We start from the raw sequence: 27,196 nt of genomic DNA on the forward strand, positions 1-27,196 counted from the left end.
GTGAAAATTCTTCAAACATACTAACAAGGTATGATCTATCTCTGTTCATAATGTTAAATGCTTAAATATATTATGATTTGTTTAATTTTTCCAGTTGTATGCAAAACATTGGGGCAGATTTCTAAATGAGTGATTGATGGGGTAGTGTGTTCTGGGTGGAAGGACAGGACTGATATGTTAAAAAATCGATTACTACTAGAAGATATCTTTATCTATATTTTCAAGCCATGAAAATGTTTGTCATTATACTATCATATTGTTTTAGTTAACAGAAGATCACATTCTCAATGATATCCTGGTCAATGAAAGAATTTACAGTTCACGAAGCAGTGAGGGACATATATTTCAGAAACCGGGACAATGAAGAGGCACCTGTGTTTTGGAAGCAGGAAACTCCGGGATGGACTTAGTGATTCTTTCTGGTAATGGGACTTTGGTTATCGGATCTGTGGACTACAAGGTATCATTTAGCAAAGCTTACACGTAGCCTTTCTTTGCTTATTTGTGCTTTTTGTAGACTAGGTTTCAGATTGGAATGTTAAGTACTGTTTTGATTGTGATTCTCTGACCTCTCAAAGGAAGTAAATTACTTTTCAGCCATTAGCAAACAGTTGAAAGAGTAGAATGTAATAGTAATGGTCATTAACATATGATAATTCGGATTATTTACTATTATAGAGAGATTTTAGAATTATTCTTCTCCTTTGCTGTGATTTACTTGTTTGAGTTTTGCGACTAGCCTGTGTATCAAAAGCTTAACTGTAAATAATTTTTGGAGTTAATAGGCTTAACCAACTACCCATGTCTTTTAAGCCTCTGTACAACTGTTACATTTAGTAAAGACATTTACTGTATGTTGTTTCTTTTTATCTATGCAATGATATTAATTAGCTGGTCGATAAAGTAATTTGCCTCTTTCTGGCAGTGGTAGAACCTTGAATAATCTAGTGTCCAGACCTACTCAAATGAAGACACTCTTGATACAACATACTAGTTCCACTGTGTTCAGAAGGCGAGGATAGCCTAACCCTGTGGTGTGATAATGACTGGTACGCAGATAAGAAGTCACAGTAAGTCTGTCAGCTCAAGGATTCCTCTAGAATATATTGAATATTTGTGTATGCAGAATTGTAATAGAAGAGAGCCACACCACAGGGGTAACTGGGTCTTAAACATTTCTGGGCTTCAATTTAAGATGAGGGAGAATAATCAAAAACCAATTAATCCATCAAGGGCTGTTGAAGAGGGGAGACCCTCGGTCAGTGATCAGCTCTCCCCCCGCAGCTCCGCTCGAACCCTCTCTGCCCTGCAGTCCCATACAGGCAGGGTTCAAGACCTCTCCCTGCTCGCATTTTTATTTTAATTTCCCGCACTCACATTTTATTTTAATTCTCTTGCCTTATTTTATTCCTGGCATTTTCGATATATTTCTTGGCTCGCTCACTTGCTTCTTGACTTGCCTGCCTACTGCCCTTCTGGGCTTGCTTTCCCGCTCCCCCCGTAGTCCATATTCGCCGCTAGTGCGCTTCTTTTCCCGCCATAACCCGCCCCGCTCCCGCCTCCCAGCCGCTCGCCCATCCCCTACTTAAATGGCGACCGCTGGCACGCCGAAGGGGTACCTAAGGCAAGCCCATCTGCGCCCATCCGCGCCTGGACCGCGCCCAGCTGCAGACCTCCTAGTCCCCGCAATAGCCACGACAACCGACGATGCTACGACACAGACTTCCTCTATGGACTCAACACCAAACGATCATCAAACTGCTTCCAGGCCAGCCTGATACTCACCCACGGACCCTTCTCCTGCTGACACTGCAGCTTCTCCAGCCGCCGAACACCAGCATGCCCCGCCCCACCCGTCAAAGCAGGACGCAACCACCTCAGATGCTTTCTACTCAACACCCCTCCGTCCACAAGCACGCCATCGAACTCTGGGACCTACTCAACTCAGCCTCCCCAGACGTCGCCTTCCTAACAGAGACCTGGCTGAACTCCTCCTCGGCACCCAACATTGCCACTACCATCCCAGATGGCTACAAGATCACCAGGAGGGACCGCAACAACAGAGCTGGAGGAGGAATTGCCATCGTCTACAGGAATACCCTCAGAATCTCGACCAGCACAGCAGACACCTCCAGCACCACCGAACATCTCCACTTCCAGATCCACATCGAACCCAACACCACCCTCAGAGGAACAATCGCCTACAGATCCCCGGGGACCCGGCTACAGTTCATCGACGCCATCTCCGACATCGTCAGCACGCAAGCCCTTGCATCCACAGACCACATCCTCCTCGGAGACCTGAATTTCCACCTCGAGAAAACCGACGACAGCAACTCCATCGCACTGCTCGACAACTTCGCCAACCTCTGACTCAAACAGCTCGTCGCGGTCCCCACCCACACCACACACACTAGATCCCATACTCTCCACCAGCAAACACATCACCTTCAGCCACACCGCCGAACTCCACTAGACCGACCACCACTGCATCCACTTCACCTTCGAGAAACCCACCACGCAGCACCACCCGCAATGAATCCCCAACTGCAGCTGAAACAGGATAACCGAAGACCAGCTCATCACCACCCTCACCCACAACCCACCTACCGACACCACCAACACATCCGCCCACAACCTCAGGCAATGGATGGACGACTGCGCCAACATCCTCGCCCCGATTAACAAACCCTCAAACCGACGTACAGACAGAAAGACCGGCTGGTTCACCGAGTCCAAGCGGAATTGCCAAAAACTCGAGAAGTGGCACCATGAGCAGACACCGGACAACCACGCTGCCCTCAAGGACACCAGCCGCAAGCACCACCAACTCATTCGAGCCACAAAAACGACCTCCTTCCAGGAACGTATCAACAACAATGCACACAACAGCAAAGAGCTCTTCAATGTCGTGAAGGAACTCTCCAACTCCAGTTCCAGCGCAGACATCCCACCATCGCAAGACCTCTGCGACTCACTAGCCTCCTTCTTTCACCGCAAGATCGCAGACATCCATGACAGCTTCAACACCCAAACCCTACCAACACCCGCTAACACCACTGATTCTCCACCCCCCAGCCTCACCAATCTCCTAGACTCCTGGACCCACGTCAACGACGACGATACCATCAAGACCGTGAACACCATCCACTCCGGCTCACCATCCGACCCTTGCCCTCACGACATCTTCAACAAAGCCAAACGCATCATCGCTCCCCAACTCCGGAAGATCATCAACAGCTCCTTCAAGACCGCCACATTCCCGGAAAGCTGGAAACACGCCAAGGTCAACGCACTACTCAAGAAACCCACAGCGGACCCAAAAGACCTTAAGAACCTCTGGCCCATCTCCCTGCTCCCGTTCCCGGCGAAAGTCATCAAAAAGATCGTCAACAAGCAACTGTCCTCGAGGAGAACATCATCCTGGACCCGTCCCAATTAGGATTCCACAGCAAGCATAGCACCGAAACTGCCCTCATCGCTGCCACCGATGACATCAGGACCATGCTGGACGACGGCGAAACCGCGTCCCTCATCTCCTGGACCTCTCGGCCGCCTTCGACACAGTCCGCCACCACACCCTCCACACACGCTTCCACAACGCAGGAATCAGCAACAAGGCCCTGGGCAAGATCACCTCCTTCCTCACTGACAGAACCCAGAGGGTCCGCCTCCCCCATTCCGCTCGGAAGCCACCAAGATCATCTGCAGCGTGCCCCAAGGATCATCCCTCAGCCCTACCCTTTTCAAGGTCTACATGGCTCCACTCGCCAACATCGTCCGCTCGCACAACCTCAATATCGTCTTTTATGCCGACGACACACAGCTGATCCTCTTACTCACATGGACCCCGCCACTGCCAAAACGAACCTCCACGAAGGACTGAAGGCCGTCGCCGACTGGATGGAGAACAGTCACCTGAAACTGAACTCGGGCAAGATGGAGGTCCTCCTCCTCGGCTCATCCCCCTCCGCCTGGGACGATTCCTGGTGGCCGGCCATGCTGGGAGTCGCACCGACACCCACCGACCACGCACGCAACCTGGGATTCATCCTGGACTCATCACTCTCAATGACCCAACAAGTCAACGCTTTCTCCTCCTCCTGCTTCAACACCCTACGCATGCTTTGCAAGATCTACAGATGGATCCCCACCGGAACAAAAAGACGGTCACCCACGTCAGCAGCAGACCGGATTACGGCAACGCCCTCTACGCTGGAACCACAGCCAAACTCCAGAAAAGACTGCAACATATACAGAACGCCCCGCACGCGTCGTCCTCGGCATCCCCCGCCACTCCCACATCACTTCCCACCTGAAAGACCTGCACTGGCTCCCCGTCAACAAGAGGATCACCTTCAAGCTCCTCACCCACACTCACAAAGCACTCCACAACGCCAGACCAGCATACCTCAACAAGCGTCTCACCTTCTACACCCCAAATCGCCAGCTTCGCTCCGCCGACCTCGCCACCGTCCCACGCATACACAGAACCACCACCGGTGGCAGATCCTTCTCCTACCTCGCCGCCAAGACATGGAACCTGCTGACCTTCATGAGACACCTCAAGACCTGGCTGTTCGAGCAGTAGCTGCTACCCCCCAACCCCCTCAGCGTCTTCAGACGCTCACGGGTGAGTAGTGCGCTATACTAATGGCAGATTGATTAATTAATTGAGATGAACCACTGACAAAATGCAAGTTGCTATACCCAGAATTATTTAGAAGAGTGCAATTTCAATCTTCAGCCTTTACGGACACTTTTCATAAGTATAACCCACAAAGGACGGTTTGCAATACCAACAGGAGAGTATCTTGAAATGCAAAAAACGGCATGTAAGCAGAACCTCTGACTAAACGCGTAGTAAGGTAACAGACACCAAGAGAATTAAAAAGTAAGATACTATGCAAAAGTGCTGTTTCATGCCTGAGAACTGACCTCATTCCTGTGAATGTAGGTTTCCAATACTTAACACCATAGCAAAGGTTATTGACAGTGTCAAGTCAGACATATATTCATGTGAGCACTGCGACACTCAAGGTCAATACTCTTGGCACCAAAGAGTGCTGTTATAACTGTCAACATGTTTGACATTATGTGTGCTCAGAGCACAAATCAAGGGAATGTTACATTTATATAATTTGAACACTATAGTATCCAAACTACTATGACAAGGAATCAGAATGGATCCAAGGGTGTTTATGTGTAAAGATGCTATTTCTTTTCAAGATGGAAACATTTACACATACGAGAAACATAATTAAGTGTTACTGTTAAGGGCCTATTTAGAAGTTCAGCTGTCTATGAACATAGATAGCAATGCTTTGTATTTTCTTTCTTCCGTCGTTCATTGAAGAGAATGACTGGTCAATGTAAGTGTAAAGCAGACTGGGTGTACTTCATGAGACCAACACCATTTTTGAATAATGTTAGGCAACAGGTAAAGCAAGCCATTTAAAAATAGCATATCCAATCAACACCTCCCCCAAACATAGATCCGTATAATGTTTCCAGCTCTGCATTAAAAGCCAGCAAGCCAAAATGTACATGATGTCCCAAACACACGATCATTCGCACTCAAAGGATTTGCTAGGTTTTGTACAGGAAAAACATTTCATTCCTATTGGGGCATCTCAGAACAAAATTAAAATAAACAAAATCTTAAATGACGTTTTAGCAATAGACAAGGTATAAGGACTGATGCAAAAAGTAATTCCTTCTATCAGCAAAATATTTTTGACTAATACTACTTCACAAAGTAATAATTGATCAAACAGGGGCAACCCTATTACCCGAACCTGGGGCAAATTAAAGACTATAATACTAACAAAGGTTCAAGCATAAAATTGCACAAATCATAAATCTAACTAATATTGAAAACAATACAAATGAAAGAATTATACTAACAAATCATGAAAACTATATCACATAGAATTATTTTTGCTAAATTATAAAATGATACACCTACAGACTTAAGCAATATGGCTGCTTTTACTAAGACAATAATGTAAAAAGACAATTCAATAATAGACCAATTGTGCTCACACACTTACACAACACACCTTATAAAAAACACAACTGGCAGTGTAAACAGATAAACAATGACAGAGGCAAATAAATTAACAAAGACTGATCGAACAAAACCAGAAGTAGCAATCAATGCTTCCTCTTCAATATGTGCCAAAGGTAGGCGTTCCCGGCGTTTCGACCAAACTAAATTGGTATGGTAATCATCAGGACAGACAGTATAATTATCAGAGCATCCAACAGAAAATTCTGAAACAAATGTATATAGGGGTATAAAAGTCAAAGAATCAAATTCAATGATATCAGCAGAGCACAAGACCAAAATATCAGTGTCAAGCTTTCTAATATGATAGTGGGCTAATCAGCAAAAAAAGAGAAAAATCCAATTGAATCTTAAAAACACACCGGGTGGTGGAAAAAGGCAAATCAGTGTGCTCACAGTGTCATGCATTAAGGAAACAAGAAAGAAGACACCGAGATATGGTCCACCAACAGTGCATGTGTCAGTCAATCATAGCACGAGGGCTCTTAGGTGATCAAAATCTGTGAAAACCTACTTGATTATGACCCTAATTTTAACTAGGATTGCAAAAAAGGTGACGCCACTCAATGTAAAATGTAAGTGGCTCCTCGCCTGCAGGGTTTCACTATTGGTTACAGACAGGAAGTATGAAAACCTGGTACTAGTAAATGTATATATGCAATGGGGTTTCCAGGTTGAGTATGGGGTAGAGTTGGAACACTTCAAGGAAGATGTGGATGCATTGTGCGAAAAGCATGGTAATGATTTGATCATTGTGATGGGCGATTTTAACCATAAATTGAATCCAAAGAAATTAGATCCTTGGTTTAAATAAATACTGCGTGCATACAACATAGAGCCAGCAGTCTTTCCCAAATGCACATCAACTAGACAAGATTTAACATTAGGGAAGTACTTGCGGTCGAAGGACTTGTTTAGTCTAAATGGCAGGATGAAAACTGATCGCCCTGCAAAACAAACCTTTAAGATAGGCATGCAGCATTGCCCCATTGATTACATGTTTATTCAAGCATGGAATTTTTCAAAAGTAAAAGGCTTCCAGGTATCCCAAAGAGAAGGCAGCGACTACAAGCCCTTGCACCTTAAAATATTCAGGGAGTCTATGGGTCACCGTGAAATAGTACTTTCACAACAATTGATGTACCCAAAAAGCCTGACAACGAGACTAACAGAAGACTATGTTGAAAAACTGACTAACTTCCAACAGACTCTAAACACGGAAACTGCAAGGGGGCAAAATGTTTCTTGGTTTGAAGAAACAATATAACATGTAGTCCAATGCTTCAGAGTTGAGCTATAAAACAAGAAAAAGTGTCATAGTGAAAAACCAATAACCTATGGTAGACATTCTGGGTGGATCAATATAGAATGTGTGAATATGAAAAGGTTAATAAGAGAAGAAAGAAGATTAAGAACAAGTAATTAAACTGAAACAGGAATATAAAGTGTTAGTTAGGAACCAGAAGAGGATTTATAAAAAGAAAAGCTGGGAGAGCCTACTGGAAACAATAGAAACAAAAAATATACGCCAGATCTGGAGACTAATACAGGGAGCCACTGGACAGACACCTGGGACCTTGAGCTGTGTAGTGGAGGAAGCAGCATGGGAAGAGTACTTAGGCGAATTGTATGGGACAGTAAGTAAACAAACACACTGCGGTGGGGAGGTTGATGGATTTAAAAATCTCTTTACTGTAGATACCGTAAAGAATACTATAAGAAAGTTAACATTATCCCGGGCAGCAGGCCCTGAAAACCTCCCTGCAGTTACAATAAAGTCCCAGTTAAATTCGTGGGCAGAATTTTTATCTCACATGCTTTTAGCCATATTAGAGTCTGGTAATATTCCCAAAACTGGAGGGGGTCTATAATTAGACCAATACACAAGAAGGGGGACAAGAAAGCCCCAAAGAACTATAGATTGATTAACTTGTTAGATATTGGTGAGAAGGTCTTTTCAAGGATTGTCCTGGTAGCTTGAAGGATTGGGTGGTCCAACGGTCGATTGTGCCGGTGGAACAAGGAGGATTTAAGGAAGGACACTCAACGATCGACCACTGTTTTACTCTATGGGTAGTGGCGCAAAAAGTATATGGAGCAAAGAGAGAAGTTGTACTATTGCTTTGTAGACTTCCGCACCGCGCTCGACTTGGTCGACAGGAGTTGCCTTTGGTAGACCTTGAAAAATATGACATCCCAGAAGGGCGCCTGGTGGTAATCTAGCAGTTACACACTCAGAACTGGGCCCAAGTAATTAAGGATAAGGTGGGATCCTTGACACAGAGAATTGCAATCAACAATGCCCTAAGACAGGGCTGTGTTTTGGCCCCCTTACTCTTTGCTATTTTTTCGGCAGATCTGCCAAGGTTTTTGGAAGTAGACAGAAGTGCAAGCCCAAAAATAAACGGAAAACAAGTATCCTGTCTACTTTATGCTGATGACCTAGTAATTCTGGACCAGACAGAGCTGAGTCTGCAGCGGAAATTAGATGCATTTAGCAAATATTGTGGTGCAAAGCATTTAACCGTAAATATGGAAAAGACTAAGATTCTATGCTTTGGGAAGAGAGATCAGAGGCTCAATTGGTACCTGGGCATATCTAAATTGGAAATTGTGAATGAGTACAAATACCTATGGATCTGGTTTGACAAATCCTTCAAGTGGCGTATGCATTTGGAGGCCCAAAAAGTCAAAACTCGGACATCTGTCTATGGGCTGAAAAAATTTAATTGTATCTACGGGTACATGTCTCACAGACCAGTGTTAAAGGCCTATAATGCTATGATACCACCACAACTACAATACGGCTCTGAAGTAATTGGCTTAAGTGGCAAAAGCAGCTGGGACGTAGAGGAAGGGAAATGTATAAAATCCCCAATGTCTCTACCAGGCTCATCCATGGTCCAGGCAATTAGACTGGAGCTGGGAGTACAGGCACAAGTGCCCTTAGTAAGATTTTGGAAAAGATTGGGTATAAGCCCAGCTTAGTGAACTAAAATGGGCAAAAGAGGTCAGGAAGAAATTGTATCTAGTTTGTGAAAACTTAAATGTGAGAATGGACCGTAACGTAACAAAAAGCGAACTCAGAACTCTAGGGACAGAATTGTCTAGAATGGAAGACATGGAGTATCTGAGAAAGAAGAGTCAGTGAAATTTATGATAGCGAGTTGGGAGAAAGAAATTTGGTTCCCCTATTTGGATATATTACCCAATCAATGGCTTAGAGCACATGTTTTAAGATTGAGAGTTGGTGTTAATTTTGGTATGATTAACAGGAAAGTAAAAGCAGAAAGAAGGCAACCTGATGGTAAATGTACATGTAGACTGGGCATAAAGTGCAATAATTTACATATTTTAGTGGACTGCCCAAAAGTGCTAGCCCTGCGGACAGTTTTTACGCCCATTTTTTTTAAAAATATGCGACCGTTTCATGCGCACAAGCAATCAAACTTCTCACTGATATGAGAAATCTTGAAATTTCAGCAGCCATCGCAGAGCACATGGAGGCCGTAAAAAGGATTTTCATGGAAAGGGCAACGAATGGCTGAGAGATATGATGGAAGTTAGGATAGTTTCCTTGTCAGAAAAAGCCTTGTGTCTTATATTATTTTAAGAATATTGTATAATAGAAATTTGTTACTGTTTTAAATAATTCTATGTCATTTTATAGAAGTGTGTATGTATAACAGTTTTAATACCGAGTAAACGAGGGAAAAAGCTCATGGAAATTGGATAATTGTACTGGAAGTTATGATGAATTGAACATATTTTTAGATTTATTGTAAAGGGTGATGTTTAATGGGTTTAAAGACTAAATGGTCTAAATAAACGTCATGTTTGACTTGACTCAGAACACATGAATTCCAAGTTACCAAGTCATTGAATAATCCGTAAAACACACCCACCCAGAAGTCCTGGCCTGCCTTCGTCTCAATCACTGTGCATAAAGGTGTAGGCATGTCGGAAGCAGCATTTAATAAGGCACTGCTCCCCAGCATGGAGACGGAGGAAAGACAACGTAACTACGTAGTAGTCAAACCTACTGACCGAAGGTCTTAAACAAATAAATAACCGGGCTGAAAATAAATGAATTAAAACAAAATAAGGAAAATAATAAATAATATTATAGAAAATTAAAACAGAAGGTACCACACATGTGTGGACATAGTGATACTATTAGACCGATCGTAACCAGGTAATTGGGACAACAGCACCAGGATAAAGCGGTCCAAAAAAGCCATCCTACTTACAAAAAAATATATAACACCTTTTGGCTAAGGCCCTATATTTTATGCTTCGAGCAAGTCAACCTCATATTTAGTGGGGTATGCAAAAAGGAAAGCTCAAAAAGGATGCACCAGGACAAGAACTAGCTGCAAGCAATCCTTATTGCTGGACTCCTAGATGAGGCAATTTGAGGTCAAGCTTAGTCCCTGGAACGCCACCTCCACCAGTCATATTCCACAATTACTGGATTGTGTGACTCAGCAAGTAGGAGGCCTGAAAAAGGCTCACAGGTTACCTCGAAACTTAGGTCTGTCAGCTTGAAAAGCTGCCACCCATAGCTCCAGGTATAGAGGACAGCACCTGTGCCGTGGGGATGGAGGACAACTACATGCAGATGGCGTCCAGTGCTGACTGTTACAGTACAAGTATCTCAAGCTTCTATCTGGGATACTTCAGTGGCACAAAAATGGGGGCTGAGGAGAAAGTGTAAAGCCAAACTGAGCCAACTTTGGCTGCATGCAGAAAGTCCCTTCCACACACTTTCTTTAGAACCACATGGAACAAGAACTCTAGTCATCTAGGCAGCTATGTTTAAGGCAGCCAACATATAAAGGCTAGAGAGCAACTGATTTTTAAAGTCTCCCATGCGAGATCAAGCCATAAATCTGACAAGAACACCAATAGCAAAAAGTAAGTCCAACATAGACCACAAACATATGACTGCCCTGCCTGCCTTATGGACTAAGCAGGCAAACAGGATGGAAAAAAAGTAATTCAATGAAACACACACACTTCTCCAATGTCCTTGGAAGTCCCCTATTATTGTCTACTTTTAATCGTAAGATTATTTTTCAATAAGGGAAGGCATGGTCTAAGAAATCCTAGGATAAACTCTCATTCTGAGTGAATTCCCTCAACAACAGTTAATCCTCATTCAGCCACACTATTAGTAAACAGACATGAAACAATTCCTTCAGACTAAATGAGTTGTCCTGGCTCTGGTTGAAATACCCAACAGTGCCAGACGGCATAACTACATAATTCATCAAATTTTAAAGGCATGACAACTGACAGTAAATACAGTAGACATCACCTATAACATCTTTCATTTGCACATTAACCAACATCTTAAATTCAAATGCAACCTTGCAGGCGCTGGAAAATATACTGCCATCTACCCATTCACAAATCCAAATGTGACAATCTCTTCAAACACAACCTGCTAATAAAGTATTTAGAGACGAGTTGAGTTTGAACTATTGTACGAAAGGGCTGGTCTCATAGCTGCCACTAACAATGACTGAGATCGAGTTGATTCAATGAAAGATAACCTTTAGCCTTAACAAGCTACCCCCAATGAATAAGAATTGGTGTAACACAAACGTGTTCAAAGCAACAAATAAATAATGCAACCATGACCTGGCACTAATAAAGGCACTATTAACCCCTTCTGTGCCACGCCCTTTTCCCCTCCTGTGCCGGGCGTTACATTAGTGGGTGGGGTTCATGACGAGATAGTCTCGTCATGGGCACAGCGCAACCGTGCTCCATGACGAGACTATCTCGTCATGGGCACTGAAGAGGTTAAAAAAAAATACTGTAAACATGACTGTTGATGGTGTGAATCACAACAAGGTAATTACTATAAGGCACTGTTCCAGGGTCGGTATGGTTGAAAGTCAACCAAGACCGTACCTCAACAAAGGGAAAGTAAAGAGAAGGATCTATGTATTAGAGGTCTAGGATGGGGTACTCAGGATGGGGGGAGACAGCATCAGTGTCTCTTGTTGCCCTCACACACCCCGAGGGATGTCATGCTTCATCATCGGGCGGTGCTCCTCGTCGGGCCGGCGGTGCAATGCCCTACGGGTCCCCCGAAGGGTCTCTTTAGCGGAGATCTTTTAAGAGCGCTGCGGATTGGTGCATGCGGGTATGTGGAGGGGGAGTACCAGGGTCAGTGGTGGCTGTAGTGTGTGCAGGAATAAAAATACCTAAGGGTTACCAGGGAAGCTAGTTTAATAAGAAGGCACCCTTGGTACATTAAAATACGTGGCAAAAATGTTACTAATTAAAACGTGATGTGTTTAGTAGTAACTAAAGGTACAGGTCAAATGGTCGACATGTTTCGCGCCTGTCAGTGGTCAGAGTGATCCATGGCGCTTCATCAGGACCAGTAGAGGTGAAAAGTGTGGGGAAAGGTGCCCAGACTATGTGTGGTGGGTGGGGTAAAATATCACCCTCCCACTCGGCAATGAAAGGGAGTACAGTGTCTCCTAAACAGGTGGTGTGTGCAGGGAGGAGTCTGTTGTGCCCCCTTTGCGTAAGACCTAAAGTAAGAGCTGGAATTGCTCCTTGAGTTAAAAAGCGGCGTAGGAGGCCCACACCATCTAGGGGGGTTGCTCAGGTGACGGCACTGGAAACCTGCCCGGTCCTGACGCCTGCACAACAAAACAATCTATCAATGATTAGAAAGCATTATCAAAAGGTCGTTTGGAAAATGAAAAAGGTTGGCGAACCAATTTCATTAAAGAAAACAAAGGTAATCTTCGGCATTTATAAGGAACTGGTAAATAGGGAAGCCTTTAAACAATATTATACATGCCACAACTCAAAATTGTGAAAACCGACTGCAGTTTTTCAAACCAAAAACGTCGACAATCCATGACAGTCATCCTTTATCTTCTTCAAAACAGCTCAAGAGTAGAATATAGACTAGTAAGCCTCTCTAAGACCAAACACCAACCAAGCTTCCACATAGTTAACAATATGGTGAAAGGAATGCAGCACAGCAGTATTACACAGGGTCTAATAATAAACCGGGAACACTTTATGTATCTCTACCTACCAGGCCATCAAATGGTCTTCTGGCATGCTTATGATGCAGAGACATATGAGATTCCGAGACACATAAGATTGTACGAGACACACCTAAAGCCATCTCACCCTGTAACGTATATCAAGCAGGCGTGCCAGATTGTAATCCCCTCCCCATAAGGAAGAAACACCTAGCGTCCTAGTTTCATGTGGTGCCATATTATCTAGGAATTGCATGTGTCCCATACTCATATATACAGGCAATTATTAATGGAGTGCCATCCAGGAAAACCTTAACTTTATTAAACCTACCCTTAACATCCACTGTTTTGCACTGTATTGTGTAAGGCACCCGTGTGCTATCAAAACCAATGAACCCCAAGAGAATGCAGAGAACGTAGTACTCCAAATCAGGCCTCACCATTTGTTTTCCAGTTTCCATAATTTGGATAGTATCATGTGGGTTTCTTGCAGACAGGCTATTTGTATGATTCTACGTCTAAGAAAGGAATGTAAGTGACAGTGGTTGGCAGGTGTGCCCATCCCCCTGACGTTCCAGGTAAGAAATGTGTATTGCTGGATCATGGTGCAAAAGTGAGACGTTTCCTAAAATGGGGGAGCCATTCATGGCCCCCCGCCTCTCTGGTTGAAAGGTAGAGTACGGACAGAACATGTTGAGAAAAGGTAGGAGAGTGTATCTTGTGGGCACCCGTACATAGATACTTCACAGTATCCCCAAGTTGTGCTATATATCATGACGTCGGAGATGATAATCAATCCATACAATGGTCATAACGGCCCAGTCAACAGAGAAAACATGTACTGGCAACCCAAGCAACAGTATTCAACAGAAAATTAAACAAACAAAGGAAAATGCTACTTACCCAGTATGCATCTGTTCTTGGCATGTAGAGCTGTAGAGTCACATGCTGAGCATAGCCCACCATCTAGTGTTGGGTCCGGATGTTTGCACTTTCGGTGATAGTGCGCATGGGCTTCGACTCCATTGTTAGATTGTTTGCCGCAGAGGGTGATAATAGAGTTAGTAAGAGTAGTAAGAGATGTCCATGTATGTATGTATCTAAGTAAGATGTAACTGCAACAGGTATAGGTACCCAGGGAGGCGGGTGGGGGCATGTGACTCTACAGTTCTACATGGCAAGAACAGATGCATACTGGGTAAGTAGCATTTTCGGTTCGAGGCAAGTGAACTGTAGATCACATGCTGTGCATAGACTAAACAACAGTTATCTCCCAAAGCGGTGGCTAACCTGTAGCTGATGCAGTGGTCTGAAATAGTGTACATAAAACTGTTCGGCCCACACCAGCTTGCTGACTTGCTAACACATCTACACAATAGTGTTTTGTGAATGTGTGAGGTTTAGACCATGTTGCAGCTTTGCAGATATCATCTATGGGTATGTTTCCTAGAAATGCCATAAAAGCCCCTAGTTTGCGAGTGGAGTGTGCTCTAGGGAGAATTGTTACAATTATTTTTGCTTTTGCATAGCATATCTGAATGCATTTGACTATCCACCTTGCAATAGTTGTTTTGTTTTCCGAAAAGGTTTTGTCCTTTCTATGTAGTAAAGAATAGCTCTTTTCACATCTAAAGTGTGTAAAGCACTTTCTGCCACAGAATCTGGTTGAGGTAAGAACACAGGCAACTCAGCAAATTTGTTGATATGAAAGGCAGACATGACTTGGTAGAAATGCAAGGTTGGTCCGCAGAACCACTTTGTTTTGATGTATTTGTATGATTGGTTCTTCTATGGTTAGTGCCTGAAGCTCGCCCACTCTCCTCAGAGATGTGATAGCTATGAGGAAAGCTACCTTCCAAGTAAGGAACTGTACCTCACATGTATGCAATGGTTGAAAGGGTGGACCCATTAGCCTGGTGAGGACAATGTTGAGATTCCACACTGGAGCAGGTGGAAGTCTTGGAGGAATGATTCTTTTAACTCCCTCCATAAATGCGTTGATGACGGGCACTCTAAAAAGAGACAGATGTTGTCTGTTCTGTAGATATGCAGCTATTGCAGCAAGATGTAAGCGTATGGAAGAAGAGTACGCTAAATTGGAACGCTGCAGATGTAGTAAATAGCAAATTATGTTTTGAACTGAAGATGGATCTATTTGGTTGTTATTGAAGTATATCACAAATCGCTTCCACTTTGTTGCATACCATGCTCTTGTGGTAGGACGTCTAGCCTCTTTGATAATATTAATACAGTCTGGTGGAAGATTAAGGTAGCCAAACTCTAAAATTTCAGGTGCCAGATCATAATGTTTAGATTGCTGGGATCTGTATGTCTTATTTCTCCATGGCTCTGAGTGAGCATATTGGGAGTGAGGTGTCGTTTTTAGTGAGGAACTACTGAGAGCTCCAACAGGGTTGTGAACCAGGGTTGCCGAGCCCATGTGGGATAAACTAGGATTAATGTCAAGGACGCCTGTCTGAGCCTCTGAACCAGTAATGGAATGAGTGGGAGAGGCAGAAAAGTGTAGGCAAACATCCCTGACCAATTCATCCACAGTGCATTGCCCTTGGACAATGGGTGAGAATGTCTGGATGCGAAGTTTGGGCAATTTGCGTTTAGGTTTGTGGCGAACAGATCTATGTCTGGAAAGCCCCACATCTGAAAGAATGGGAGGAGAACTTGAGGGTAGAGTTCCCATTCGTGAATCTGTTGTCTTTGACGACTGAGCAGATCTGCAACCTGATTTTTTACTCCTGGAAGGTGATCTGCCAGGAGAAACATTTTGTGACGTATGGCCCATCTCCAGATGGTCTGTGCTAGTTGTGCATAAAGTACATTGCTGTCATGTCGTCTGTATGGACCAGGACAGCTGTGCCTACTAGATGAACTTGAAACGCTTTGAGAGCTAGAAAACTTGCTAGCAGCTCTAGATGGTTTATGAAGAGTTGCTTTTGCTGCAGGCTCCACATGCCCTGAATTGTATGTGTTTGGAGATGAGCTCCCCAACCAGTGAGCGATGCGTCTGCTGTTAGCACTATCTGTGGAACTCGGTCGATAAAGGGCCGCCCTTTTGAAAGGTTTTGTGTATTGCACCACTGCAGAGAGCGATGGGTGCGGCCATCCACCAACACTAGATCCGATAACCGACCCTGAGACTGGTTTCACTGACGTGCTAAGCACTCTTGAAGGGGACGCATGTGAAGTCTTGCGAAAGGGACTATTAGTATGCAAGACGCCATCATCCCTAGTAACTGCATGAACACTCGAGCTGGCAACGAGTGACGAGGCTGAAACTGGCAGAGCAGTTTTTGCATGTTGCGTATTCTGGCCAGATTGGGGTAGGCCAAAGCCTTTTGTGTATCTATTGTGGCTCCCAGATACCCCTGTGTGTTGAATGGCTGTAGATGAGACTTAGACAGGTTTACTGTGAATCCAAGCTCGTGGAGCAACTGCACTCTTTTGCGAGTGTGACAGACAGCTGTTTTACAAGCTGGCTTTTATGAGCCAGTCGTCCAGATATGGGAAGATGTGAATGTGTTGTCTTCGAAGGTGAGCTGCGACTACTGCAAAGCACTTGGTGAAAACTCTGGGTGCGGTTGTTACTCCGAATGGGGGCACCTTGAACTAATAATGCTGTCCTGCTACTACGAACCTTAGGTATTTGCGATGAGCAGGATGTATTGGGATATGAAAATAGGCATTCTTTAAGTCCAGAGTGGACCGGAAGTCACCTTGTTGAAGTAGTGAAAGTACTCGTAGAGTGATCAAGTAAAAGTGGTCTGATTGAATGTATAGATTGAGTTCTCCGAGTTCCAGTATAGGCCTGAGAGATCCGTCCTTATTGGGAATTAAGAAGTATAGGGTGTATACTCCTGTTCCCTGATGTTTTAATGGGACTGGCTCTATTGCTCCTTTTTCTAACAGAGATTGAACCTCTTTTTTAGAAGGGTGAGATGTTCCTGTGACATTGCATATGATCTTGGAAGAATGTTTGGGGGGAGTGTCTGTAAGCTCCAGGCAGTAAACGTATTGAATAATTTGTAGATCCCATTTGTCTGTGGTGATGGTGTTCCAGACAGAGAGAAATTGAGAGAGACGTCCCCCAACAGGAGTGGAATGATCAGAGGTTAGTGGAAGCAAGTCACTGTGTTATTAGAGGGGGAAGTGCGTGTGGAGTTGCCTCTGCCTCTTCCCCTACCATTGTTTCCTCTAAAACCTCCTCTAAAATATCCTCTTGATGAGGGCGATTGATTGTTGCCTTTGTAAGAGGAGGAGGGATTTTCTGTGGTAACAGTTTTGGAACCACCCCCTTAAAAGGAGCGGCGAAAGAAACCTCTACTAGCAGGTAATTGTAAATTGAAATTGAAAATTGAAATTGAAATAATTGTAAAGCCCCCATGGACTTTGCGACCTCAGTATCTTTTTTCATTTTTTCCAGCGACATGTCAACTGCTGGGCCAAATAGGTGTTCCTTGTCAAAAGGTTGATTAAGAATGGAGGCCTGTACCTCAGGTCTGAAACCTGATATTCTTAACCATGCGTGTCTGCGTAGCAACACACTTGTGTTTTCTGCACGTGCTGCTGTGTCTGCTGCATCTAATGCCAGTGGCGTAACAAAAGTTTAAGGGGCACCCTGCATGTACACAGAGGGGCCCCCACTTCGTGTTTTATCCGGAGGCCTCAGACCGTAGTTCTGTTCTGAGGGGGGCCCCCTGCAGCTGGGCCCCCCCCCCACCACTGCAGGGGATGCGGGGGCCTGTGTTACGCCCCTGTCTAATGCACATTTGATGGAGGTATTGGTAATGAGTTTTCCTTCTTGTATGAGATCATTTGCCTTAGCTTTATGCTCATCAGGTAGATATTGGATAAGTTTTTCCAACTCATCATAATGAGCGCCATCATATCTGGCTTGCAAAGCCTGAGCAATGCACCAGTGATTAGCTGCCTGAGAAGCTACCCTTTTACCAGAGGCATCAATTAACATAGACTATTTATCAGGAGGAGGAGCTTTACCTGTTTGAGAATTTGCTCTTTTACGAGCAACAGAGACCACCAAAGAGTCTAAGGGCAGTTGACCTTTGATGTAAGCAGGGTCAGTAGGGGCATCTGCATGCTTAAGCATCCCCTTAAGCATTGGTAAAGTGTGTGTTGTTTTCTGAGTGGAGCTTAATGTCTCGAATAAGAAGTCCTCCTCTAAAGTTTCTTTATGTAATTCCACCCCATGATAGTGAGCAGCCCTATTAAGAAGCTCAATATTACCTATATTGTCATCAGCAGGTGATGGCCTTGATGGATACAAATCAGGGTAAGTATCTGTATGTCGATCAGTATTATAATCCTTCCATGGATCAACATCGTGTGTGCCTGTTGTCATCCCCTCCCCCTCCCCGTCCCCAACACCCTCATCCTGTGGGTCAGGTGATAGTGGTGGTGGTGAATTAGTGGGGGTAATAAGTAGGTGAGGATTAGTAGGTGAAGAAGGTGGAATATCAGGTGGTGATGGGTTTGTAGCCATATTCCTTTACTTTAGAGGTATATGATGCTCATCCTGATGTGCCAATTTCCTTTTTTCAGGTAACTTGACATGAATATGTCCAGTATCTGGGTTGATAACCAGTTCTTTTTGTTTCGGATCCGGAGTTGGAACATCGGACCAAAAGTCTTTTTCTCTTTAGTTGTAGTTTTCGGCGTCGAGAGTTTCGGCTCCAAACTCTTCGGCACCGAAGATATAGGCTTGGACAAAGATGGAGGCTAGACATGCTTGCTTTTCGGTGCCGAGGATTTTGGTTCGGTGCCGCTAAGAGGCTGACTCGATCACGAGCCGAAAGGCTTTTTCTTGGTGCCGACCCTGGCCCGTAGGCAAAGGAAGGACCTGAGCCTTTTAAGGTTTTGGTTGTTGGGTTAAGGGGGTTTCTGTACTCATGGTACGTCGACCCTGTGTATTGTACTCCACTTCTCTCTTCCATGTCGGAGTCGGCTTCGGACACCGATACATGTTGTTCTTCTTCGGCTCTTTGAGCGTGTTCTTGGTTGGAATCTTCTCCGAAGATGTTCGGTACGGAGCCGCCTTGTTGCATTTCGTTACGTCGAGCCCGACGGTCACGGAGCATCTTCTTCGATCGAAACGATCAGCACGCATTGTAGTCCTTCTCGGCATGATCCGGGGACAAGCAGAGATTGCACACTTCGTGCAGGTTGGTGTGCGGAAACTTGGCACGAGACCTGCTAGCGAGCCCAGCGCGGGTAGCCCAACGGCCCTCCACGAGTTTTCGGATCAAAGATTCTTGGTTCGAAACGATAAGCAGAGAATAGGAAACGCGATCGAGAAACAATACAGTCGAGGGCAGTGGACTGCGCGTCGAAGGGAACCCGAGAAACGGTGCCAAACCGGAGCGCAGCAATTCACATCCAAACCCGATGGCGGAAAAAAACAGTTCAACAATGGAGTTGATGCCCATGCGCACTATCACCGAAAGGAGGAGTCACTTACCTCGTGACTGGAAAAGACTTCTTCAAACAAAAACAAAGTGCAAACATCCGGACCCAACACTAGATGCCAGGCTATGCACAGCATGTGATCTACAGCTCACATGCCTTGAACACAAACTTATTACAGTTGCAATTGTGTATTAGCATATGGGGGTAGCTAGAATTATCTCCAGCTGTATCACTGTTTCACTGCCACATCAATATGGATTTTGAAATGGCACAAAAACCGGACCATTTGCTGCTCTGCTCAACAACAACAACAAGACAAGACCAGGCCATCATACAGAACCTCACTGCAAAGGGCAAAAAGAGCTCAGGCAATGCCATCCTCTGTCATTAGAGAGACTGTATGGCCTTGTTGGGACAATAACACATCTCCTGATGCCAATGAGTCGAAACCTTAATATGCTGCCTCTGCAAGGTCCCATAAATCTTGAACCAGCGAGGCCTGTGCGGCCACATCTTGCTCCCTAGCCGGGGCTCTCACTATATGACATGGACGCTACCTCTGCCTCCGAACTTGTTCTGAACGTTGTGTCACCAGACAAATGTCATGCCCTGTCATTTCCAGCCACGACAAGACCTGCACCGGTGCAATGAAAAAATATCTTGCCATCTGCCAGCACTATGTAAAGATCCAGCCATAGGAGAGGTTTAATTGTTGCAGTGTGCGCTTGACTTCCAGGAAACTCTGCCTTCTACACTATATTCATCTTGTGTAATAGGGATAGAAGCAGGTTTTACTGCCCTTCAGTTCTCATAGGCCATGTTTGATAGCTACACGGAAAATATGGTCTCTCTCACAGTAAACAAAAATAAGTGCTCCACCATTGGACATGGGGGCATTCCAGGGGAGATACGGAGTGGATTGGGGGATTAAAGACCACACAGGGACTTTATGTGCCCTCTCTGCAGAGAAGAACTCCCCCAGGAGCACAGTCTGATTTAGCCATATTTAAATCAAATGGACCACAGAAGGATCTTCAATCTTTTCAGGGAGTCCAATGATGCAGATATTATTTTGGCGCAACTGCCCTTCAGCGTCCTCTGATCTATCCTGGAGGAGCTGTATCCCTTTTCTCAAGTTGGTCATCTGTTGCTGGAGATCAGAGGCCGATGGTCTCAAGACTGCTAATATAAATTCAGTCTTACCAACAAGGGCAGGGTGAGCCCACAGCCTGCAGCACTCCAGTCGGGTCACATAGATTAAGGTCTTTGTAATGAGTGCAAATGGGGGTAGGAAATTAGCACCAACCCACTTTGAGCAATAATTGGAGGGCCGAACCTGTTCCACAGTTTCCTGTCTTTCCGTGTGTGTAAACTGGCTAAACAATATTAAACACTTGCTCACATTCCAGCAGCAGCTATTTGCAACAATGACACCAGATTCCAAAATTCGCAGAGACACTTACCAAAAAGATTTCAATGGCACCCAGGATGTACATGGAGGCTGCAAAGGTGGTTCCAAGGTAGAAGCAAAGCCCCACTGCTCCTCCGAACTCTGGGCCTAGAGCACGTGAAATCATGAAGTAAGAGCCTCCGGCTGTGAAGGCAAACAAAAGGGACAGGTTGTGAGAGGCTATAAGACTAAGGGATTGAGACGCTTAGCAAGGATGATACACATAGATGAACATCTACTCAGTCGGAGACAATTGAAAACTGAACATCAGAATTTCAGGTTAGTGTGCGAACACTAATATTACTATCAAGACAGAGAGGAGTGACGGCTATTGACGCTGGTTTTAGATTGCAAATATGTTAACTGGATACAAAGGAGGAGGAATTGCTTCTGGTAGGGTCTGGATAGGGTTAAAGGAGTAGGGCCGTTTCTACCATTAGGCAAGGCTAGGCGGCCGCCTAGGGCGGCAAAAGGTGGAGGGCGGCAAAAAACTAAACATGCATGCATGTGCGTAATGCAGTCCCAGGGTACAGAAGGCTCCAACCCTTCAGGACTCAGTGCCCCATTTTGTCGGGGTCAATGAATATCTGTGTTGTTCGGCAGAGTCAGGGGCCCCTCATCACAATCTGCAGGGAGTAGGGGCTGGGCATCATTCTCTGTCACGCTACTGAACGGAGGCCAGAAAGTGAGAACCATGCAGATTCCGGCGATGGAGACTCTTTTTCTGTTGAACCCGCCTGTGCCCCTGGGCAGTGTGCCGACTGCGGGACACGAGAAAAGTGCTGCATATGTTCTCACATGCGTTCAGTATGTGCTGTACCATGAGCTGCAGTCTGGGGGTCGGGAAAGTGATAATGGGATACAACGTTGTGGTAAATAAAATTCCTTTACCGGGACTTAATTTGATACAGAAACATAATAAAATAGCTCAGTAAAATGAGAGGCAGAATCCGTGGTATTAGCGGTTCGGAATGGGCTTTATTCCAATGATCGATTATAATCGGTTGCTCCAAGTTCCATCACCACGGGGGTTCAGGAAGTGAAGTACATACTTTATTGACAAGAAATGATTTTTATAGCACATACATTACAATGAAGCAAATGCAGTAGGCGTAACAATTGATAAGGAAAATGACGATTTACATGCGTAACCGAAAATGGGTGTAATAAGGAGTAAAAAGGAACATAATTGGTTATGATGTCACATATAGGTGGATCTATAAGATAATACTTGGCATAGATGCGCGCGCAGCAGTATGACGTGTAATTGACGTGCAACTAGGGGGTGAAGGGGATTTGACATTTAGCTCTACATGTGGAGACAAAAAGTCTGGGGGGTCAAGTCAACCTAATCCCAAATCATATCTAACATCCTATGTTTAAAGAACTATGTTATCCACAAAAGAAGGACTCTCGGACAGAATCTATTCTATACTGACTGTGCATGCGTGTACAAGCGTCTAAGTGTCTACACTGAATGCGAGGGGGTAGGAATATTCCATGGTAACGGGGCTATGAATTACTTGCATGAGGACAGAGAAGCCGAGCCTTTGCTCAGTAGCTGGAAGAATGTTTACTTAAACTGCTAGACAGGAATGCATCGGCTAAAGAGTGAAACAGATAATTCGAAGGTGAAATACAGTTCTTGGCAGAGAATAGGCTGATGTCAGGCTTCGTGAGCCGCGCAGAGAATGAGACAAAGTTCATGGTCACAGATGCAGGCTCAGACTCGAGTTTTCAGAGGCAGAAGGCAAGAGGAGTTTGAAGACAGAATCAGGGCCTACTTGCCTGGACTGTAAAATGGCATTAAGTGAACCATACAAAGCCGGTGGCCTTTCATATTTAGGAATGGAATATCCGGCCTATTCATGGCGGATCTGACAGAGGACATGTTGACGGTGGACGCACATGTATTTGCGTCTTCATAACTAGAACTGGAGGGAACATACATGTACTTGTGACATGCACATAGAACCGTTGGGGTCCAAGATAGGGGACATAACTGATCAGAAAAATCCATATTTCCACATTCCCTCCTTGTCCCCTACTTGCCCGTTAAGAGATATCAATCTTCATCAATCCATTGATCTGTTCATATAACATCATTTGTTCTTCTTTCTTCTTCCGTGACGAATGAAATCTTGGTGGTGGAATACACGATGTGGCACACAGACCACAAATCGCTGGTCCACATTGTAGACATAGACAGCAACTGAATAGTATGAGAAGGCCAATACCTAGGAAGGATAAAACTCTCCATCCCCAGGCTGATATCACACTCCAAAACCAACTGGACCAAGTCCAAGTGCCTGGGTTCTGGTGTATCTGGTTTACAATCTTATGAAGGCGAGTGATGGCCTTATATACAGATGGCGAATTTTCTGGTATGAATACGCAGCAGCTTGATCCGATGACCCTACAAGCTCCGCCCCTATCAGCCAGGATGACGTCAAGGACAAGACGATTTTGAAGCACAACAATCCGCATAGCAGACTGCTCTTCTGTTAAATTGCCTAAGGCGGAAATAGTCTCATTCACTACTGCTTCAAGGGTTCTAGTTAATCTACGTATCAGCTTACTATTAGTAACAGTAACTATATAGGGAAAGATGCCTTTATTAAAATCTACATACTTGTCCCATGCCGTCTCAGTATAATTGACAATTGGGAGATCTCTCCGCTCTCTATTGTGTACTAAATGAATATTTCTGTAATAATCAGGAGGAGCTAGGAAAACAGGTGGCAAAAGGAATGCAATGTAGCAGGTACCATCCCAATCTAGAGGTAGACGCATATATGCAGTCTGACCACATATAAAGTAGGAGTGGCGATAAGCTCTAAATGAAGATTTGCCTTGATCACTGAATTCTACTATAGTAGTGCATTTACTATGGCCCATATGTATGGAACCAACCTTTCTTACACACAATTCACCCTTCGCTGGGAATACTGACATGGTGGGTAAGACTAGTTCAACTTCGGATTTGACATTTAGAATCATGAGATTAGGTGTAAAATTACCTAATCCATATACTTCATTTTCTAGATCAGTTCCTGTTCTTTTGGGGCGACCCTCCTTGTCAGGGTAGCAGACCTTCAGTAAAACTAGGTTCAGGTTTCCCCATACCCAATGATCTTGGTAAACTGCTGTGTCTGAGTCTATGGAATTGATTAAACTAAACCATGCTCCACAGGAGCCATTATGTGTAAATGGATGTGGAAAGAAAGGCAGGACTCCTTCATAATTCTGATAGGGAGGGAGCCGACCACACACCCAACAATTGGTGGCATTACTAGTCTGATGGGAATGATGTAACATACTAATGAAAGTGTTATTGCGCAGCGCAAGTCTATAAGACAATTCATGCGGAGGTAAGTCACTAAAAGAATGTTCAGCAGTAACATTATAAACATGTCTAGAAATAGGGTAATATATGTGCAACAATATACTTGCAGTAATTATTAAAAGACTCAAGAAAAACAAGATTAATAATGTCACTATGCAGTGGCTACGCAGTGATTTACAATACGCCTGTCGTTTCAACATTTTCCGGGTGTTTTCTCTACTCAGGTCCAAGGGATACATGTCAGAGACAATTCAACCGCTTCACCTTGGAGAGGACTTAAACAATCAAATTGCTCGACTGGTTGGGCCTAAGCTTTAGTTTATAGTGTTCAGAGTTACTCTGTTCAACAAAAGGAAGTTTTGAGTCAATGGGTGAAGACACACGAGGTGGGCTGTTTACATCTGCAGGAAGTCCATGAAATTTCTTGATATGACTTGAATGAATCCAGCCTTTCCTGCCTTCAATCTTCACGGCTGTTCTTGTGGTCAGCAGGACCAACTTGGGTGACTTCCACCTGGGCTCCAGCTGAGTCTTTCGGTCGAAATTCCTCACAAGTACGAGATCCCCCGGAACTACGTCATGGGGTTTCACCTCAGTGTTGTCGGGAAAAGCTGCAGCTACCTGTGAACGACAAGATTGTAGTGCAGACATCAAGGAAGCCAAGTAATCTGTCAGCATATTACAGTCAATATCAGTTATTTTGCGTGGTATAGGCGTCCCCCACATATTTGGTGGTCTGCCGAAGATCACCTCATACGGGGATAGCCCTGTTCGAGAGTGTGCTACCATTCTCATGTAAAAGAGTGCAACGGGTAACGCTACTACCCAGTCGACACCTTTCTCTCTGCATATTTTGGACAATCTGATTTTCAGTATCTGGTTATGTCTTTCTACGAGACCTGCTGCCTCGGGGTGTCGGACACAGTGGAATTTCCACTGATATCCTAACAGAAGTGAAACATGTTTCATTAATTCGGATGAGAACGGCTGGCCGTTATCTGAGTGGACAACATGTGGTAAACCGTATCGTGGGAAGAATTCTCGAACCAACTGTTTGGCAGTAGTCGGGGCAGTGTAATCTGAAACCGGGTATGCCTCTGTCCAACGGGACAGAGCGCAGACAACTACGAGAACATATTTGAATCCTCGACATCGTTCCATCTGGATATAGTCCATCTGGAGGGCTTCAAAAGAATGATTAGGAGGATGAAATCCACCCTGTTCTACGGGAACGCTTTTTCCTGGGTTAAACTGACAACAGATCATACAGGTACGGACCTTTTGTTTGGCTGCTGCTCGTAAATGTTTATTGAACCAAATGTGTTGAATGCTGTCTAGCATAGCTTTTTCTCCAAGATGTGCTGGACTATGTATAGTGTTAATTATAACTTGGACCATTGAATCAGGAAGGAACCATACAGACTTTTCCTTCATCATCCATCCTTGGTCCGTTTGGATCCCTCCTAATTCAGTCCATTTCTTTATTTCGTCTGGTGTAGCATGTGTCTGTATGTCAATTACGTCAAGAGTAGGATCTTTAACTGTCATACAATGTGTCGGCATCGGGACTATTGTCTTTGTCATGTCGGGGGTTTGAGTTTGAGCAGTCTGTTTAGCTGTTCTGTCGGCTAGATCATTGCCTTGGGAAATGATATCAGTAACCTTCGTATGAGCCTTACATTTCATAATTGATATTGCAGTGGGTAGATGTATTGCATCTAATAAGGCATGAATGAGGGGTCCGTGCTGAATGTGGGCACCGTGGGAAGTTAAATAACCTCTCTCTCGCCACAGCACGCCGAAGTCATGTACAACTCCGAATGCATAACGTGAATCAGTGTATATGTTGACTTTTTTATTCGTGGCTTGAATACAGGCTTGTGTCAGAGCGATAAGCTCTGCGGCTTGAGCTGACAAAGTATTTATACGATTAGTTTCAATGACTTCAGTATCTGTTGTGACTGCGTAAGCAGCCACTAACTCTCCTGTACTTGTTCTCATACATGAACCATCTACATACAACGTCAGGTCTGGATCTGACAATGGGACATCGGTTAAGTCTTGTCTGGGTTTCGTCGTTATAGTAATAACTTCAATACAGTCATGGGCTAGTGGGTCTGTTCCGGTTACTGGCAAAAGTGTGGCAGGATTCAATGTGTTACAGCGTCTGATTTCTATATGTGGCTGAAACAATGTAAGTTCGTACCCTGTAAGTCGCGCTATAGTCAAGTGTTGTGTTTGCGTTCTATTTACAAGAACCTCTACTGCATGTGGTACTTGGACTGTCAATGGATGTCCTAACACTATGGCATCGCTTTGTCTGATTGCTAAAGCTGTCGCTGCTACTGATTTTAGGCACGCAGGCAAAGCCTGAGCTACGGGATCTAATGTACTAGAAAAATAAGCACATGGTTTGTGTGATCCTGCTTGTTCCTGTGTGAGTACTGACAAGGCAGTACCTTCGCGTTCTGTAACAAAGAGTGTAAACTGTTTTCTGTAACATGGTGTTGCTAAGACAGGTGCTTGACATAAAGCTTTCTTTAGGCTTTCAAAAGCTTGTGTATGTTCCTGGGTCCAAGGGAGAACAGTCGACGTGGCTGCCTCCTGTGTTGTTAACTGAATGAGTGGTTTTGCTAGAAATGCGTACTGAGGGATCCACTGCCTGCAATATGACGTGAGGCCTATGAAAGCCCGCACCTCCTTTTGTGTCTTGGGTATTGGCATGTTAGCTATTAACTGAATGCGGTCGGGTGTAAGCTGCCTTCCCTCCTTGGACAGCGAGTGTCCAAGATAAATAACTCGCTGGACACAGAATTGCAGCTTAGAAGGGGACACCTTGTGCCCCTTTTCGGCTAGAAATTGTAAAACTG

At 44.5% G+C, this 27,196-nt stretch overlaps 1 protein-coding gene across 1 annotated transcript in view; it reads right to left on the bottom strand.

Annotated features, from left to right (window-relative positions):
* The window catches only part of LOC146869340 (solute carrier family 12 member 6-like), a 395,891-nt gene that overhangs the window by 118,279 nt on the left and 250,416 nt on the right, over positions 1-27,196 (bottom strand). Inside the window, exon 6 of the mRNA XM_085651058.1 lies at positions 20,994-21,124. Within this exon, the coding sequence (XP_085507184.1) occupies positions 20,994-21,124 (131 nt within the window). The remainder of the gene's footprint in view (positions 1-20,993; positions 21,125-27,196) is intronic.

The sequence above is a fragment of the Triturus cristatus genome, chromosome 1_1 (genome assembly GCF_964204655.1).
Source record: "Triturus cristatus chromosome 1_1, aTriCri1.1, whole genome shotgun sequence".
In the NCBI taxonomy this organism is placed as follows: Eukaryota; Metazoa; Chordata; class Amphibia; order Caudata; family Salamandridae; genus Triturus; species Triturus cristatus.